The sequence below is a fragment of the Meriones unguiculatus genome, chromosome 7, assembly GCF_030254825.1.
Source record: "Meriones unguiculatus strain TT.TT164.6M chromosome 7, Bangor_MerUng_6.1, whole genome shotgun sequence".
Classification (NCBI taxonomy): Eukaryota; Metazoa; Chordata; class Mammalia; order Rodentia; family Muridae; genus Meriones; species Meriones unguiculatus.
In genome coordinates this window covers 31,367,465-31,384,703 of record NC_083355.1, presented here as the reverse complement: position 1 = coordinate 31,384,703, position 17,239 = coordinate 31,367,465, and the positions used below count along the sequence as shown (strand labels likewise).

General features: G+C 45.0%; 1 protein-coding gene across 1 annotated transcript in view; it reads right to left on the bottom strand.

Moving 5' to 3' along the window:
• Ankfn1 (ankyrin repeat and fibronectin type III domain containing 1) overlaps positions 1–17,239 on the bottom strand; it is a 385,112-nt gene that overhangs the window by 20,757 nt on the left and 347,116 nt on the right. The window contains exons 16-18 of the mRNA XM_060386995.1: positions 16,213–16,363; positions 14,550–14,718; positions 4,977–5,143 (exon numbers count right to left, since the gene is read on the bottom strand). Coding sequence (XP_060242978.1) covers positions 4,977–5,143; positions 14,550–14,718; positions 16,213–16,363 — 487 coding nt within the window. The remainder of the gene's footprint in view (positions 1–4,976; positions 5,144–14,549; positions 14,719–16,212; positions 16,364–17,239) is intronic.

Genomic DNA, 17,239 nt, shown 5'->3' with positions numbered 1-17,239 from the left:
TAGTGATTTTAGTGAGATTTTCATTAGAAAGTACAATGGTCATCGCTAGTGGTTTAATTGTGTCTCTGACCGTAGATGACAGGTGTTCTTTAGATCATGATGAACACTGGCCATGAGCTTTCTGATTGTTCTGTCTCCCAAGACACTGCTTCTTAGGAACTTAAAGCTGTGGTTGGCTTTACATCTGATTTCACTGGGTGCCTTGGCAAAGCATTAACCTCTTTGTGTTCGTTAGTCAGTTGTAAGCTGAGGAAGTTTAACCACGTGACAGCAAAGGTAACATCCAGCTCTAATACTTCATGGTTCTTTTTTAGAACCAACATTTAGAAAGTTTGTGTCGCTACCTTCAGGTAGAAGGTGTTGGTTGTATGAATAATGGCATGTTAAGTGTCCCTGACTGGAGACGTTTTAGCTATTAGGTATCACCCAGGGTTATTTTATTTTCAAAATTTCTTCTTAAGTCTTTATACTTAACCATACTCTTAACTTTTAATCGTGTTTTTTTTTTAAATTTATTTATTTATTATGTATACAACGTTCTGCCTGCATGTGTGCCTGCACACCAGAAAGGAGCACCAGATCTCACTATAGACGGTTGTGAGCCACGATGTGGGTGCTGAGAACTGAACTCAGGACCTCTGGAAGAGCAGCCAGTGCTCTTACCCTCTGAGCCATCTCTCCAGCCCTTAACTACACTCTTCATAAAAAAAAAAAAAAAAAAAGCCCGAGAGCATCAACAATCCTTGTGCTCCTACCACGGAATAGATTCTGAACATTTACTGTCATGTTTAGTGTGACAGGCAGGCTAAAATGACCTAGTGAGTGAAACTGCATGGCTGGGGCCCATTTCCCTGTGCCTTCCAGTTCTTTGTTGCCCTGGTATAGGACTTGGCAGAGTATTCCGGACTGGTGCTGAAAACGTGAGACTGAGGCCCAGGGCTTGTTCATTCCTTTAGCTGGACAGCAGCCAGGCCCAGGAGACAGCACTAAGCCGTGTTGGGGGGTGACTTTAAAGAGAACCCAAAGTTCATGAGGGAAAGCCAAGTTGGGATTCCCAGGTGAGTCCTGCATGGATTTCATTGGTGAAGCAGTTGCTTTCTTGGCTGGCTTTTATTGGCCATGTCACATTCAGTGTACAGTGGTCTCAAAGTTGTTTTAAAGGTACCACATGGTTGTGGATAACTTTTTTAGAGTGCCTGTCAAGGACAGGGACTATGCTTCTGTGTTTTTCTTAAACTAGATGCCGAGTGCTATCACGGTGGATGAAGGGATGGAATGGCTACTCAGTTCGGTTATTGAAAGGATTCTGGGGATACGGGTGCATGTGCTCTGCAAATTGGGCAGTATTATAACGTCTTCAGTTGTATGAGGCCAGTCACGGTTACTTTCATGGGGTGAATGTGAATCCCTAAAAGATTTCCCAACTCCTAAGCCTTGTATGATAAAAAAATGAGTACTATCTTCTGTGGCAAAGCTGGCCTTGGTAAGGACTCTCGAGGAAGTGTTTGACCTGGATTGTCTGCGGGAGCCCTAATTCCAATGACAGATGTCCTCCTCATAAGAACTTGCTTACCAGAGTGAGGCAAAGGACATGTGGCAGAAAAGAAGTGGCAGTGTAGCCACAACACCAGAGAGGGATGAGAGTCGAGTTAGGGAATGACAGCAGCCCCCAGATGCTGAAGGAGGCGGAGAACGGGCTCTCCCCGGGGGGGCCTTGGGAGGAGTGCAGCTCTGCTCACAGGGCTTTCTAACTTCTGCTCTCCAACGTCTAGAATAATGTTGTCACCTTAAGCCCTTGTGGTAACTTGTGAATTTATGTTTTTCATGTTATGTTTTTTCATAACAATCCACCTGTTCTTTTCAGATAAAGGTGTTTCAGCCTATTGCCAATCATGGACGGAGCTGAAGAAAGCAATGCCGACTTCTTAGTTTTTCTCGGTAGTGAGGTGAAGAAAAAGAAAAATTCTGTAGATTCAGGGAGGCCTGTGGATTGAGTTTAATGAAACCTTGCTAAGTAGCTCCAAAAGAATTCCAATTTCCACTCGTTTCACCTTCTACTGTTGATCTAAAAGCAACTGACAACATAATCCACCCGATTTTAAGGTCCAAACTCGGCTTCTGAAGACTTGCTGACACGATTTTCAAATGAGTGCCTGTGAATTGCCCGAGTCTGTTGATTAAAGGTTCTGCGTCCATTTCTCACCCTGCTCTTTGCACATTTCACTTTTCATCCTATAAATTATACCCTTCCTTTCTCTGTACCCAGGCAAGATAATATTTTTATTAAAATGTAAAGGTGATTGGTTTTCTCACAGCACAGCCACAAGGTGCTTGAGGGGATGATAGATTGGCTATATTTAATGAGCTGTGTTTCTATTACGGCTTAGGCGCATTTGAAGCATTACAGTATATAAATTATGGCCTAATTGCCCTTTTGGCTTTAACAGCTCAAAGTACGCTAAGCCTCACGTCTTCATGCTTTGACATTTCTTTCCTTCTTTTCTCTCTCTCCTTCTCTCTCTCTCATTTTCCTCCTTCACTCACTTTGACATTTCTACTGCATGTGCTGTCTATAAAGCCTGCATACCTTATCTGCAATTTCTCTCTGCCTCTCCTGGCCCAGACCTCCCCCTTTTTGGCCACACTCCTTGGCCTCTTTTCCTAGCTGTATTTATGTAGACTCCCCTGCTCTTTACAATGTTTGGCTTGTGTGGTAACACTGTCTTAGATCTAGATGGAACTGGCATTACCCCTGCAGGCCCTGGTTACGGCGTGTGGCGGGCTGAGCTGTGAACACCGATGGGCGAGTGGCTGCAGCTGGTTTTCATTTGGGGGTGGGAGGGCTAAGAAGTCAACACAGGTTGTCAACAAGGGGAGCTAGGACACTGAGCTGTCTGCAGGCAGTGACGTTGCTCATGCCAGGGGCAGCAGGGTGGCATCCTGAAGGCCGCGGATCCAAGCAGATGGTCTGGAATTACCCTGCTTCAGGAGTTCACTTTCGAACACTTTGGGAACTGGCTTTTATCCAAGTCTATGTGCCTATGGGAGTCCAGGGTAGGCAAGAACTTTGAAAACTTCTTGGCCTAGCCTGCCATTATTCAACCACTTAAAGACGTGATCAGAAGTAAAGAGAGAGAGAAAAAAAAGGTAGTGGAGCTTGAGGCTGAGTGGGAAAGAGGAGCACGGTGGCGCTCAAGAGGTGAGAATGAGTCATGAACTCTGGGAGAGGGCGAGGTGGCCACAGTCAGTGTCCTCATCGGAGGAAAGAGTGAGGGAAGTTTAAGTGGAATAAGGCGGAAACACAACCCAAGGCACGGTTAGTGGAGTGTTTTTCTAAAAGGCTTCTGGTTGTGGGTCATAAAATTAACGTGAAAGTTGACTAGGATCTGAGAATCTGAGAAAGTTGACTAGGATCTCTAGCCCAACCCTTCCATGCGGATATAAGAAACAAACCCTCCCACCAAACTCCAGATCAAACAAAATGGTGTCTGCTCCAGAGCTTAGCCCCGGACAACTGACCTGTTATTATTGAGACGGCGTCTCCCTGTGACCCAGACTGGCCTTGAACTCTCAGTCCTCCTCTCTCAGCGTCTCTCTAGCTCTGAATTACATGTGCATGTCAACAGGCCATGTGTGTGTCAGCATGCCTGGCATCAACATAGCACTGGACTCAAAAGATTAGCGGGGGATTGGAGAGAGCTCGGTGGGTGGGTAAGAGCGCTTGCTGTGTAGGTACAAAGACCTGACGTGGGGCTCCAGTTCCCACATAAAAAGCTGGGTGTGGTCATATGCACTCTCTGGTAACTTCAGTGCTGAGTGGGGAGGGGAGGGAAGGGTTTGCAGAACCAGGACGATTGCTGGGATCTGCTGCCTACTAGCCAGGCTGAAAAATGGCAGGTTCCAGGTTCAGCGAGAGACCTGGTCTTAAGGGGGATAGGCAGAACACTTGCCATCCCCCCAGCCCTCTGACCTGAGTGTACACAGGTATGCGCACCTACGTACTCATGTACACACACACACAGACACACGTGGACGCACAGACAGGCAGACACACGCACTCACAGAGTCTTCGGTGTTTTCCTTATCCTTTTTCCTACTCCGTTTCCACTGTCATCATCTATTCTATATTGGGAATGAAATAAGTGGAGTGAATGTTTAAAATTCTGAATTCTACAGTCTCGGGTGGGAAGTGCAAACAGCCACTGCCTTGGTCTGAGAGTCACAGAGCTTGGCCCTGTACTTCTCACTGACAAATGAATAAAGAACTTATCATGAAGTGCCAGGTACTTTACACGCATTAGCTCACTAAATTATTTATTTCTGTAATAATACTAATGCCAGACAATTATTATCACCCCCTCCTTTTTTTTTATTTTTATTTTTTTGAGACAAAGTCATGTTGTGTAGCCTGGATAGTTGAAGGTCAGCCGACCTTGACTTTCCAGAGATTAGCCTGCTTCTGTCTACTGAGTGCTGGAATTAAAGGCGCGTATTACCCTCCTTTAGCCTTCCCAACACTGGCATCACACGCATGACCATCACACCAGTCAAGGAGTACATTTTCTCACCTCAGTAACCACACATTAAAGAAAGGGGTTTGAATCATGAATGATCTAGCTGGATCTAGGTTAACATAAGCAGAGAGTTTAGTTTTCGTTTTCTCTGAGAGAGTGAAGAATTCCTGCACTTTTCTCTCCCTATTGGAACTATCAGTAGACTAGTGGGTAAGCCCAGTATTTGTACCATTCGCTGCTGCTGACACAGATCTTGGGACTAGTGTAATTTACCTGTAATTCACTGCTAAGCCTTTGCTGGAAAACTCAAGGGTTCCCCGAGCTTCACCATTCAGCCATATCCACAGGCCATTGCCTCCGTGCACTCCCTTAATGCCCTCCAGTAGGTGCTCTCACTCTTGCTTGGCTCTCACCCTGTCCTCCCTGCCTCTCCCCTCATCCCTCAAGGAGAGGCGACTCTACCTGAATGAAGTCCAGCACTTGCTGGTGTCTCTGCTTGGCAGCTGCAACCTCGCTGTCTGAGATCGCTTCCCTCAGGGACTGCTGGGTGTTCAGGGAGTCCAGCTCCACAACAGCAGAAAGGCGGCAATACAGACTAATAAATTTCTCTCTGTAGCTGCAAAAATGAACTGGAAAATGGACAAGCAAAATAAAACATGTTAAGATCTGGTATCAAAATAGAGAAATTCATACAGCAGAGAAAACCAGTCGAATGGAAACATGATTTATTAACCCTATCAGTGGAAAATATTAAGCCATAAATAAATTATAAATGTGCTCTTAAGGGGCCAGTTGTCTGGCTTTAGTCAGACAGTGTTCCCTTTTAGGTTACCAGCTCCTCATAAGGTATGGGGAAGTGGGCTGGCTCTAGCTGCAGTTTAGATGGACTTTTCCCTAAAGTTGGGGCCTTTTTCATATATAGTCATGTGCCACGCAATGATTTCAATGATGGCTGCGTATTCAGTGGTGGCCCAATAAGATGATGTCACCAAGTGACATCATAGCCATCCAAATTTGTATAAATATAGTATGTGATTATAGAATAACAAAATTGCCTAATGATACAAGTTTCAGAAGTACTCAAATTGCTATTACACACACACACACACACATACACACACACACACACACACACACTCCAATTGGAAAGTCACTTTAAAGGGAAAACAAAACAAAAACAAACAAACCAATAAAACCAAGTAACAACTTGAAACCTAAATTTGATTTTCAACTAAGTATCTTGCTTACTCTTCTTAGAAAATATGAGACATGCTTTTCTTAGGCTGTCTCTTGTCTAACTAGAAATTTCCCCTGGACCTATTGTATTTGGCTTTGAATTCTTTTTCTGCCCATTTCCTCTTTGCAACTTTGAAGGTTCTTGACCAGACCCTTTTTGTCTGTATATTTGGCCTTCTTTTCTCAAAACAATAATGGGATAGAGGCCATAGGAAAGAGTCTACGCTGCCTGCCCGGCTCTGCCCCTTTCTGGGAGAGGCAGGTTTTTCTACTCTCTGGGCAGCTCTGGCCACACACTATTAGCCTAGGGTTCTAATGTGGCGAGAAAGCGCCCTGATGCAGGGCACTGCGGTTCAGTTCCCCACCCATCACCAATGCTGGAGACTAGTCCTCATTTATTTTGCGTATTTCAGACTTTCACTTTTCAGGCTTTGAAATTAGGGCCACTATAGGCCCTCATGTCTGTTAGAGTATTTTTTCCGTGTTTTCTTGGGTGAGACATTCTAGTAAGACCATCCAGTTCAGTACCCCTGCCTCCCTTAATTACAGATCCCAGTACCTCCGCCCAGCCTTCTGGGGAAGCTAAACCACCATGCTTTAAACGGGGTATCTGTTCATCCCCCCTAGTGAGGAAATCTTGCTCCTTTGCATGTGAGAGATTTCTGTGCATCGCATACCCTACTTGGCTTTCTTGCTTAATATCCTCTTACGAGAAATTTTAGGCCAGTGGAAGGGTCACCTGTACTGTCTTTGTTCATATGGGATAGAAAGAAAACAGAGCGAAGGCTTCAGCTCTTCCTTCCTCTTTACTCTCACTGTGCCCCACTCAGGCTGTGACCTCCCCCTCTCCAGCTTGTCCTACCCTCAGCACTTTTTTATCCTCAGACCTGATCTGAGCTTTCTGTTATCAGCTTCTTCCTTCCTAGCCTTCCTACACTTGTTAGAGCTGATTTCATGTTCTGCCAGTAAATGACAAGATCTTACCCTTTTCCCAAACAGTAGAATTTTCATCCAATCCCCTCACCTAAAACTCTACAGAGGTCCCTCTTTAGGATAAAAATACAGACCCTTTTCCCCCATAAGGAAACCCTTATGGGTCTAGGAGTTGGATGTGAATCTTTAGTTGTGTCTTTCATTACACAGCTAGCCTTGTACGATCTCAGCTTTGATCAAACCAAACTCAATATACTTTCTTTTATATTGTCACACTTTTACAATTGCTTTCTTCATCTTTAGATACCTGTCTCTACCAGTCCTTCCCAGTCTCCTTTTGCTACTGAAAGATTCAATAGAGACAACTTCTCAGTGAAGTTTCCACTGGCTTCTCCTCTCTTCCAGGCAGAACTCATTTCTCCCTTGGGGCCTGTAGAGGAGATGATCCTGAATGTGTGAGAACTTTACCTTGCTCTGTTGTTGTAGATGTGCCTTTGGCTGCTTTGCTACCAGGATAATTTTTATTTCTTTAAAACCCCAAACACCAGAGCTTCTTAACGGACGCTGGTTGAGTAAAGAAATGTCAGCGCTGATGATGAAAAAGGTAGACTCTGGCCCTGAAGACACCCTGTTTTCCTCTCTGGGTGCACTTCTGTCCCTGTGTGCTGGATTTTCTATGTGGAAATGTGAGTTTCAGGACTGTGAAATTTACTGGTGGCACGGAGGCAGGACTCACCATTCCTTGAAGCTTATTTTTGACCCCTGCAGCTCCTTGACTGTCTTTTTGCCTTTCAAGGGGAGATTCTATCCTGTTAGCACTTGACACATGTCCTCCCTTGGTTGGAGATTGAAAAGTCTCACAGCCTCCTTTTCCAAATAAAGTCGTAAACAACAACAAAAGCAGACGTTTTTCTTTCTGAAATATGAACGATGGGTGGGTGGTGGTGGTGCGCGCCTTTAATCCCAGCACTCAGGAGGCAGAGGCAGGCAGATCTCTGAGTTCAAGGCCAGCCTGGTCTACAGGATGAGTGCCAGGATAGCCAAGGCTACACAGAAAACCTGTCTTGAAAAACCAAAAAACCAAGCAAGAAAGCAAGCAAGCAACCAACCAACCAACCCCTCCAAAACCCAAAACAAAACAAAACAAAACAAAAAAACAAAATAAAAATACCAAAAAACCTCAAACAAAACAACCCCCAAACCCGAAAACAAAATAAAAAATAAAAAAACCCAAAACCCCAAATAACAACAAAAAAGCAAAACAATAATTAAAAACCCAAAACAAAGCAAAACCAAAAGAAAATATGAAGGAAAGCCGACTGTGTTAAACTGAAAGATCCCTTTGAAAGAAACACAATCAGTCCTGTCTGAATTCTTAGCGACCAGGATATGCAGTTTTCTCTCAAGGGCCAGGGAATTCAGCTTTCTCTTGCGTTTTTGCGGTAGGGGCTGTGGATCAGTGGGTGGTCTCCCTTACCCGCGCCACCCCATGCCATCCTGCCACGCACCGCAAGTGAGTTACGAGTTTGCTTCAGCTGTAGCACTTTCCCTGCTCTGGTGGTTTCTACCCAGAGCCTTTAATGTCACTTTGACAAATGTTACTTTAACATAGTCTTTTGTGGTTTAGCAATGATACATTTGGTAGCCATCCCCGAGGAAGGAGGGATAGACTGGAAGCTTCTAATTTTTTTTTTTTTAAATGTGAATCACATGCATTTTTACAGACCAACTGGCTCAAGGCGATGCTAATGTCATTATTGGGACTACACGATTTGTGAATAACACACAAACCAAAGCTAATTATCTGGGTGGTGGGTTTTTTTGTTTTTTGTTTTTTTCTATCCCCCCCCCCCCCCATGTAACGCAGTGAGGGGCTAACGTACAGTTGCCTGAGCACCCATAGGACAGTACAGGAGAAAGCGAACGGGCTAAGGCCGTGCAGGTTTGATTTTTGACTGCAGCTGCGCCCTGACTTGCGGCGGTAGGGAGGTGACAATAAGGGCTAACAAGGGCTCTCCAAGAGGAACCAACAGCATGTGTACAGTACCCGACATGCACATGGGGCATCCCAGAATCAGTTTGTTCCCATCTCCCTTCACCTCCCAGGGGGGGAAAAATTGAAACATTTGCTCGTTCAAATATTAGCACCCTGGGGTTAAAATATTTTAAGAACGCCCAACTCTTCAGACTCCCAGTCTGTCTGAGGATCGCGGCCTAGTGGGAGAGCCAAAGAATCAACAAGATAACCTCCCAGGATCAGTTCAGTGCCACGAATCTTGGGTGAGGCGCTCCACAGAGCCACAGTAGTGGATGGACCAACACTTGGAATACAGGAGCTGGCATCTTAAGTCAGGGAAAATGGGAATTAGGGATAAAGGTTGATACTGGGCCATTTCCTTCAAGGCTGGGGTCTGGATTTCATTAAGCTCATTGCTTCCATATCCCACAGGTACCTGAAAACTCATCATCTGTCAAACCGAACTCATCATCCTCCCCTCCCCCATGCTTCTTCCCCCCCCCCCCCGTCACATTTCCTGCTTTGGTAGATGGCAATGCTATCCATCTCCGACTACATTCAGACTCCCTGGCTCCTCCATCTTGCCCCTCAGCTGCATCAAATCAATCACAAAGCTTCATCGATTTTTAACTCTTGAATTGCTTTGCCTCTCCTTCTGCCTTTAAACCTCTGCCGTGCCAGCCTTGATCGAGGTCTTACCATTGCCCTCTCCGACCCGTGAAACCGTATCTTGATGGCCTCATCACCTCTAGACTCAGCCCCTGTACCCCGCTTTTCTGTAATCTGTCCTCGTCTGGACTGCTGAAACCCAGTTCCATCGCCAATATCATCTCATACCATAAAAGTTTTCACCATTCCTTCTTGCCCAAAGGATATAGCCTCACCTCCTTGGAAGGACCGCCATGATTCTGGCTGTCCAGCTTCCCCAGAGCTGCTAAGTGTCCGCCATGCTACTAAGGGCATCCTTAACCAGTTAACTTCTGCTCATGCTGTTCCCGCTACTCAAAATGGCTTCCTTCCTCAGCTTTCGCTTGCACTCTCTGAATTTTGATTATCATCCCCCCCATGATCGGTTAAAATATTGCCACTGAAGGAAGATGGGGGGGGGGTGTTTTTCTGGAATTCAGTGGCTTCCGTCTTACAGCAGGGCTTTCACTGTCTTAGGACTGTTGGTAGAAACACCTCCATCCCACCGGAGTCTGAGATTCTCGTGTGTCCCCTGTGTGTTGTGGATATCTGCAGGTCCACCCAGCATGGTAGCTGGCATGTAGTGGGAGTTCAGCAAGTGTCGTGTGTTTGACCATTTAAAAAAATTTCTTCAGTATTCTGTTCTTTCAGTCCAATTAGCACAAATTACAGAGCCAAGAAAATCAATAAAAATTCAGCTTTTCTCATGGTAGGCTTGCCCACAGAGTCAGGGCAAGGTGACCTCCTCAGTGTAGGCTAGGCAAATCCTCAAGAGGCCACATCATTGGATGGCGTGTCTGAGCTTGTGACGTTGCTCTTCCTCCCCCCCCCCCCGAACAGTTCACACAATGGTGCCTAAGGGCCTCCATACGTGGGTTTTATGGCCTTACAAGGGTCCTGTTCTGCTTTCCCTGAGGAATGGTGGGTGTCAGCCCCAAGGCTGTGGGTCTTTGATGAAACTGGTTCTCTTCGTCTTTGCTCAACGCTGCTTGTCCAGAGCCTGACAACATCTTCCTTTTTCAGTTTATCCTTTAGAGTCCCAAGCAGCCTTCGGAAACAATATTCTGCCGTGCATCCTAGTGGTCTTTACTCCTGGAGTCAGGAGGCTAATCTTCATCGTCTTGCCGTCGTCATGTCTGTTGGGTGCTGGACTCAGCACCAGTGCAGTTTTCTGCTGCTGGCCAGCAGCTTATTTACGATTCACTTAAGGTCACTGGCAGGAACATGGCTGGGCTGCCAAATCTCAAATCCTTCCATGAGGTAGATGATGATGGCTTATACCAGTCAAATGGAAATATAACACACCTCTTTATTATAATTTACATATTCCCATAATTCACACCTTTTCAAGTTTCATTAGAATTCCCTTGTTGTTATTTAAAGTTTTTCCTTGTTCTGGCTGAATTTCCAAAAACATTCTTTTGTTTCTCAGAAATGCTTAGGGTATCTCTACCACTTATGGAATGACCTAGAGTAGAAGGCCCTAGTTTAAAAAAATTTTTTTTTCTTAGCATCTTCCTCAGAGGGCCATGGGTCCAACAGAGCATGGCTCAGGAGTTCCTACAGAGGTTGTCATTAATTTCTTAGTGGGCTGATGCCTAGCAGAGGAAAAGATTGTTTACCTCTTGGAAAGCATTGATTGTTTAAGGACAAGGTGGAGTTTGCTGTGATTCTTACTAAGAGCCTGCAATATTTTAAAACTCATTTCTGGTACAACAAACATTGAACTAGAGAGTGTATCAGTTTCTTTTTACTGGCAATGTTTCTCCATGATCCTATATATATATATATATATATATATATGACATTAATAGAGTTGGATGTGTCAATGAAAAGAAGCCCAACCGAGTGGTCTTCTCCGGAAACTTACATGGCACTCATTAACCAGCTAGATAACCCCATGATACAGCGATGAGAGAGGGCCAAAGGACTATCAAAGTTTGTCTTACCCTGGTAAAAAAAATCTTGACGCCATGAACTGTGAGACACAGGCTTTGATCTATAGCCTATTTTTCATAGACGAAGGCAAGTGTATACAGTCTTAGAGTTGCTTTCAGCAATAAGAATAGGTACAACAGATCAAAGAGGCAGACACACAGTTGGATTCTACCAGATTACCCTGCTGACCACATTTCTAAGTCTGTATTTATGTATTTATCTCTGGGTCCTAGAAAGAACCACTTAAACGTGGTTTGTGGCATCACTATTAACCCGTGAGCTTATTAGGAAAGCACATCTTCAAGCTCATTCTCAGCCTACCGACTCAGCGTCTCTGGGGCTGGGCTCCGGGAATCTATAGCTTAACAAGCTCTCCAGGTGATTCATACGAACATTAAATTTGAGGAACATTGTTCTAGGGCATTGTATCCCAAAGCATGTGCTTTGGGGATTTTTTATTTTTATTTAATAGATGCCTTGCCAGAAATGTTTCCAGTTCTGGTCAGATGAATTTGGAAAATTCTGGGTTAAACAAAGTCCAGCTTTCTTTCCTGGGGGGGGGGAGAAGGGAGCGCCCACTGCATTTTGCAGAGCTTTCAACGCTATACTGTCCAGGATCACGCACTGAGTTTCATGTCAGTATACACAGTGATACCTAAGCTCCCTGTCAGGGCCTCTGTGCTGAAGGAGGTGGCCTCTTCCACTGTGACTTCCTTTCCTGCCTTTGCTGCTCCTGCTTACTCCACACTGCGTACCTGGCTCCCTTGTCCACACACGCTATTACTCGGTGGCCTCCATGCTCGCTCTTCCTGTTGTCATGTTTCCGCTGCTCAAACGTAACCTCTTCCCAGAGGCCTTCCCACGTCGCCCTACAGAGGGTTGCAGCCCTGTCGCTTCACTCTGGCTCCCTTCCACGGGTTATCTTCATGGCCCTTACATCTCTGGTGCTCACGTCACCTGTCCATTGGTTTATTATTTGCCCCCTCCCCCCCCACAGATGTGTACTCTGTGAGGAGCTGATGGGTTTTCAGGGCCTCACAGTAATGCCCGGCACAAGGCATTATATGTTGATGGGTAGACAAACGAACGGCCAGAGGACAAGGTATTCTGGTGGGCTTCGCCATTTGCAGTGTGGAGGGGAACAAAGAGCAACAGGACAGAGGGTGGCTGGTCAAGGAGAGTGTGTGACCTCCACAGGATTCATAGGGCTCTTCCAAATGTCTGTGGCCCACAGGATCCTAGGAGGCCTATACTGTTCTAATTGGTCCCAAATCAATGATTGTTCCACCAGTGTCACTGACGCATGGAGACACAGATATTTCTCTCTCTCTCTCTCTCTCACACACACACACACACCTATAATCAGGGAGAAGATGTGATTCAGGCTAGCTCCACAATGAAGCGCTTTCCTTCTATCTTTTCCTTTATCTATCCTAGGGGAATCATTTGTTTCCTCAGCTTTAGTGGTTCCTTGTAGAACCTGCTTAAGCTTCCCTGGTTGGCCCCTGGTTGGCTCTCTAGCATTTCTGCTGCCAATGTGACATTTACACTTTGAAGTTGACTTGGCACCTTCCAATTCAATATGTTTAAAGCTAAAAGCACCCAAACAGTGTCTCTGGTCTCGGATGCTTCTGGTAAAGGCAGCATCATCCTCACGGTCCCCGAAGCTGAAAACCTCAGAGGCGATCTCCATAGGTTTCTTTCACTGGTGCTAGCAATGCTCACTCTTGGTTACGCTGTTTCCTCTTTTTACCACAAGCTGTCATCCTCCCACCGGACTCTTAAACTCATCTCTGAAGGTTTTGGCTCTTGTCTTCCATCGACATTTCACACCTCTCTCCCCAATGCTAGCAAGCCAGCATGGCTCCTCCTTTCTATTTAGCTGAATGTCCTTTCCGTGCCTCACAGTTCTCTGGCCAAACCAAACTGAACCTCTTGTTCTTTCCGACCCTTCCTGACTACTACATTTTCATATCTTTGCTACTTCTCCCCCCTCCCCCCGACAAGAAAGCTTTTCTTTTTATCTATGTTTATCCTCCTGCCCATGCTTAAACAGCTACATCAAATATACCCTAGGGAATGCGCTAAATGGTCGTGCTGAGGGCTTTGGGGGATGGTATGGTCACTGTTATTAATCAATGGCATAGCAAAAGTGTGGAAAGGTTAAGTGAGTGTCATACAGTAGGGGACCCAGGACTGGCTAATCTTTGGCTGCAAGTCAGCTTCTAGCTTCTCTTAGGAGGGCTCCTGACTCTGGAAAACAGCAGTTGCTGTTCATCACCCTTTGGGTGTCTAAACTGCTTGTTGCATGGGCAACTAAGTGGCTTAAGCAATTTCCCGAAAAGACAAATCCGGATTCAGATGCTCAGAACTCCGAGTGAAGTTTCAGGCACTTACCTTGTGTGTTAATAAGTCAAAAAAGGGACCTGCCTCTATTCTACCCACACGCTCACTCAGCCTCCCCCAAATTGCACAATTTCTTTGAATTGAGGGAGCCCTTGCTAATTGCCTCTTATTGGTCTGTTACAAGAGAAGCACCTGAAAGGAGACAAAGCCCCCCTGTTGACATTCTCAGTGGGCAGCAGGGGTCTCTGCAGAAATTGCAGCCAGGCTATTCATTTGGAAGGCCAGGACAAGATCCTCCACCATCCAGATCCTTCATATTAAGACCACAGCACTGCATCCTGGGAGATCTTGTCCATTTCTCAAATTGTCTAGGCTATTTAATACCAATCTGCTTATCTAATAAATCAAAACTACTTATCACCTGGTTTGCTCCAAAGTGATATAAACTCTCCATATTAATTTCATTGTTATTTTTTTCCCAGTTGGCTGTGAGAGGGGGGAGGGGGAAGGAGGGAGGGAGAGAGAGAGAGAGAGAGAGAGAGAGAGAGAGAGAGAGAGAGAGAGAGAGAAGAGGGCTTTTCATGAACACAACATTCTTGTATTTATAGTCTAAGAAGTCAGGAGGGAGGCAGTAAGTAAGCCTGATAACTGAATTTTCAGTTTAGAATTCCTTGCTCTCCACAGGGCCTTAGCTGCTCAGGCTAGTCCCGGAGCCTCGATTTTTGCTCACACTTGTACACAGTTCTAGGAAGGGTTGTTGCCAAAGCCATCATGTGATTTACTGACCCTCCACTGGGACAAGGGGGAACAGATATCACTTTGTGATTTTATTATAAGGAGGCTGGGTTAATATTTCTAGGTGAAACAAGCTACTATACCGAGTTCAAACATCTGAAGAGGGAGGTTAAGAAACCCTGAGTGTGGGCTGTAAGGATTATTCTGTCCTGGGGCTGTACAGACGTCGTCTGAGGCAGGGAGCAGGAGAAGAAAGGACACATTGTGACCCATTTCCAACACCTCCTGTGTGTAGAGGCGGAAGTTCCTTGCCTGCAGAGGGACACGCGCAGAGGAAAAATAGGAGAGTTACAACATGGCACTTACATAAACAACACCAAACCGGCATAAAACATCTAACAAAATTACACAACTTCAAGCTTGGAATTTTTATACAACATAAATATTAGGGTTCAGCCCATTTAATAATGCTATATAAAATCAAGATTTAAGGCAGTAATGTTCCACATAAACTCTGAAAACAACATTTATGCTTCTTATAAAAGCAGAAAATGATTGCATTCTGTGGGCTTTTCAAAATGATGAATATAATTACATGAAGCAACAAAAATGGATTGAATTAAAAATCCACTAGTTTCAATTTAAGTTGGTTAAGGGGGAAAAATGTAGTTTCTGGCCAAGGACTGAGAAAAATTTACAAGTATAAGAAAAAAAAAGGTTGTATGCACTGTTATGCAGTTAGGCAGCCTTCTCCCAACATGTATATGTAGCCCGAGTCACCAATGAAATACGAGCTGTGTCAAACCTGCTAAATCCAAGAAACCCTTTAATAGTACCTACTGTCACAAGGAGTGCTGCTGTGTTCTTATTTTTTTTCTCCTTGTGAGCCGAGTGCCACCCCCGGAATAATCCAGTGGCTCCCATAGTGTCTTCAGCATCTCTTGCAATTTAGTCTGTATGAGTGTTGGCAGGGTCACACTGTCTGTGAAGCATGGACTTAACATCAGCCGCAGCCTAATAGACGGACACTTTTGGAGTTGCTGGCTTACACCCCTGCCTTCGTGTGGCCGGCTTGTAACTCTTCCTCTTATGAAAAGAGAACAGTGCTGTGACTCTCTCGTGCTCTGTGTTCATGTTGTGATGGGAGGGACAGGAATGGTGAGCAAAGGCAAACCAAACCAAACCAAACCAAACCAAATGGTAGACAACCCCATCCCTGAATTCAGTGTGTTGTTAGGTTGTATTAAACCACTAGACAGAGCCTAAAACAGTTTTACTCTTCCCATGCCAACAGTTTCCCTTGATGGTCTGACTTATAGAGGACGGGTCTGCATATTTTCATTTAAATAATGATTTTATTAATAACAGACATGAAATCAGTTGACCATTGTTTTAAACCCCATGATTATTCTTTTGCTCTTAAATAATTGGTGTATCTAACTATACTGCTGTTTGGTTATGCATGCATGTATGTACACATTCTCACATCTCATGCTGTCCTGAAACTGAATCTTGCCATCTTTCAGGGTAGGCCAGAGGGTCTTCCCTTGCTTGGTCAGAGTACCCTATAGTGGGGGTCTGGAAACTCTGGAAGAGGTTGATATGAAGGAACAAGGGGAAAAGTGCCAGAGCACAGCCTGGGTCAAGCTGTAGGCATTAAATCCAAAACATGCGTGTACAGGCAGAGTGGTACTTAAATAAACGACAATAAACATACGTAGATATATATGCCTCTTGAGTAAGTTTTATGATACGACTCAGTTTCCATGAACCATAAAAAGTAGATAAAATGGTAAAGCCCAGTACCTGGTGTGGAGGTATATTGATGTGCTTCAGGAGAGCCTTCACTGCCATCTGGAGCTCATAGAAGAACAATTGCACGGGGCAGTCAGCATTATGATCCACACTTTCCATAGATTCGGAGCCAGAAAGCTTTTGGATCCATTCCCACTCCTCTCTGTATGTTGAGTCAAGTTAAAATTAGAAATATAAGAAAAGTCCAGAATCCAGCTCAGAACTTTCTTGGTGTGTATGTCCAGAACCTGAACAGTCACTTCTCGGTGGTTTAAAAAAAAAATCACTATTTATGGAACTTGAACCTTTTGCTATCTAGATGGAGTTCAAACGGGCTGTTTCTGAGTTCAGCTTAGCTCACCTATCGAAGCACCTGTCCCTCTGAACAATAGGCCTGCAGGCTTGTGTGGATCAGCTTTGAGACTGAAAGCTGTCAGGTGTTCATAGTCACTTCCTGACTGTCCTTATTTTCCTACCTCTGCGGGTCTCTGATAGTTCTAAGAGCCCACGTTTTACCACAGGGGCATCTACTGGTTAATTCTACAGTTGGCTAACCGCAGGACTCCGGTCCAACTCAGGCAACAAACCACATGGCACATTTCAGCCCTGGCCTGTTGTAATCATGGGGACTATTTTGGTTTCCTTCCCTTTCCAAAAGCTTGAGGAGAATCACAAACAGGAACACCAGACAATTCCAATAAAAGGAACCAGGGGACACACATCACTGCTTCCTTCCTCCTCCCAAACCCAGTCATCTGTGTCTTCATTCTGCATGCTCTATAGTTCTTCCTAATGAACTTTTCCAAATGTCAAGCAGAAGGGAAGGGGAAAGAATAGAGGTGGGAGGAAAGAACATCTGGCTGGTCCCCCAAAAGCCACTCTTCAAAAGGGGCGTGAAAAGATCAAGGTAAATGCCTCTTGGGCAACATTGTTTCCACAGGTAATTTGCACAATTTTCTAAACACGCTCAGTTGGCCCCGTTTCTCCCTCTAGCTCCACAGGGAGCAGTAATGGGCTCTCAAGAGCAGGCTAGTGAGCA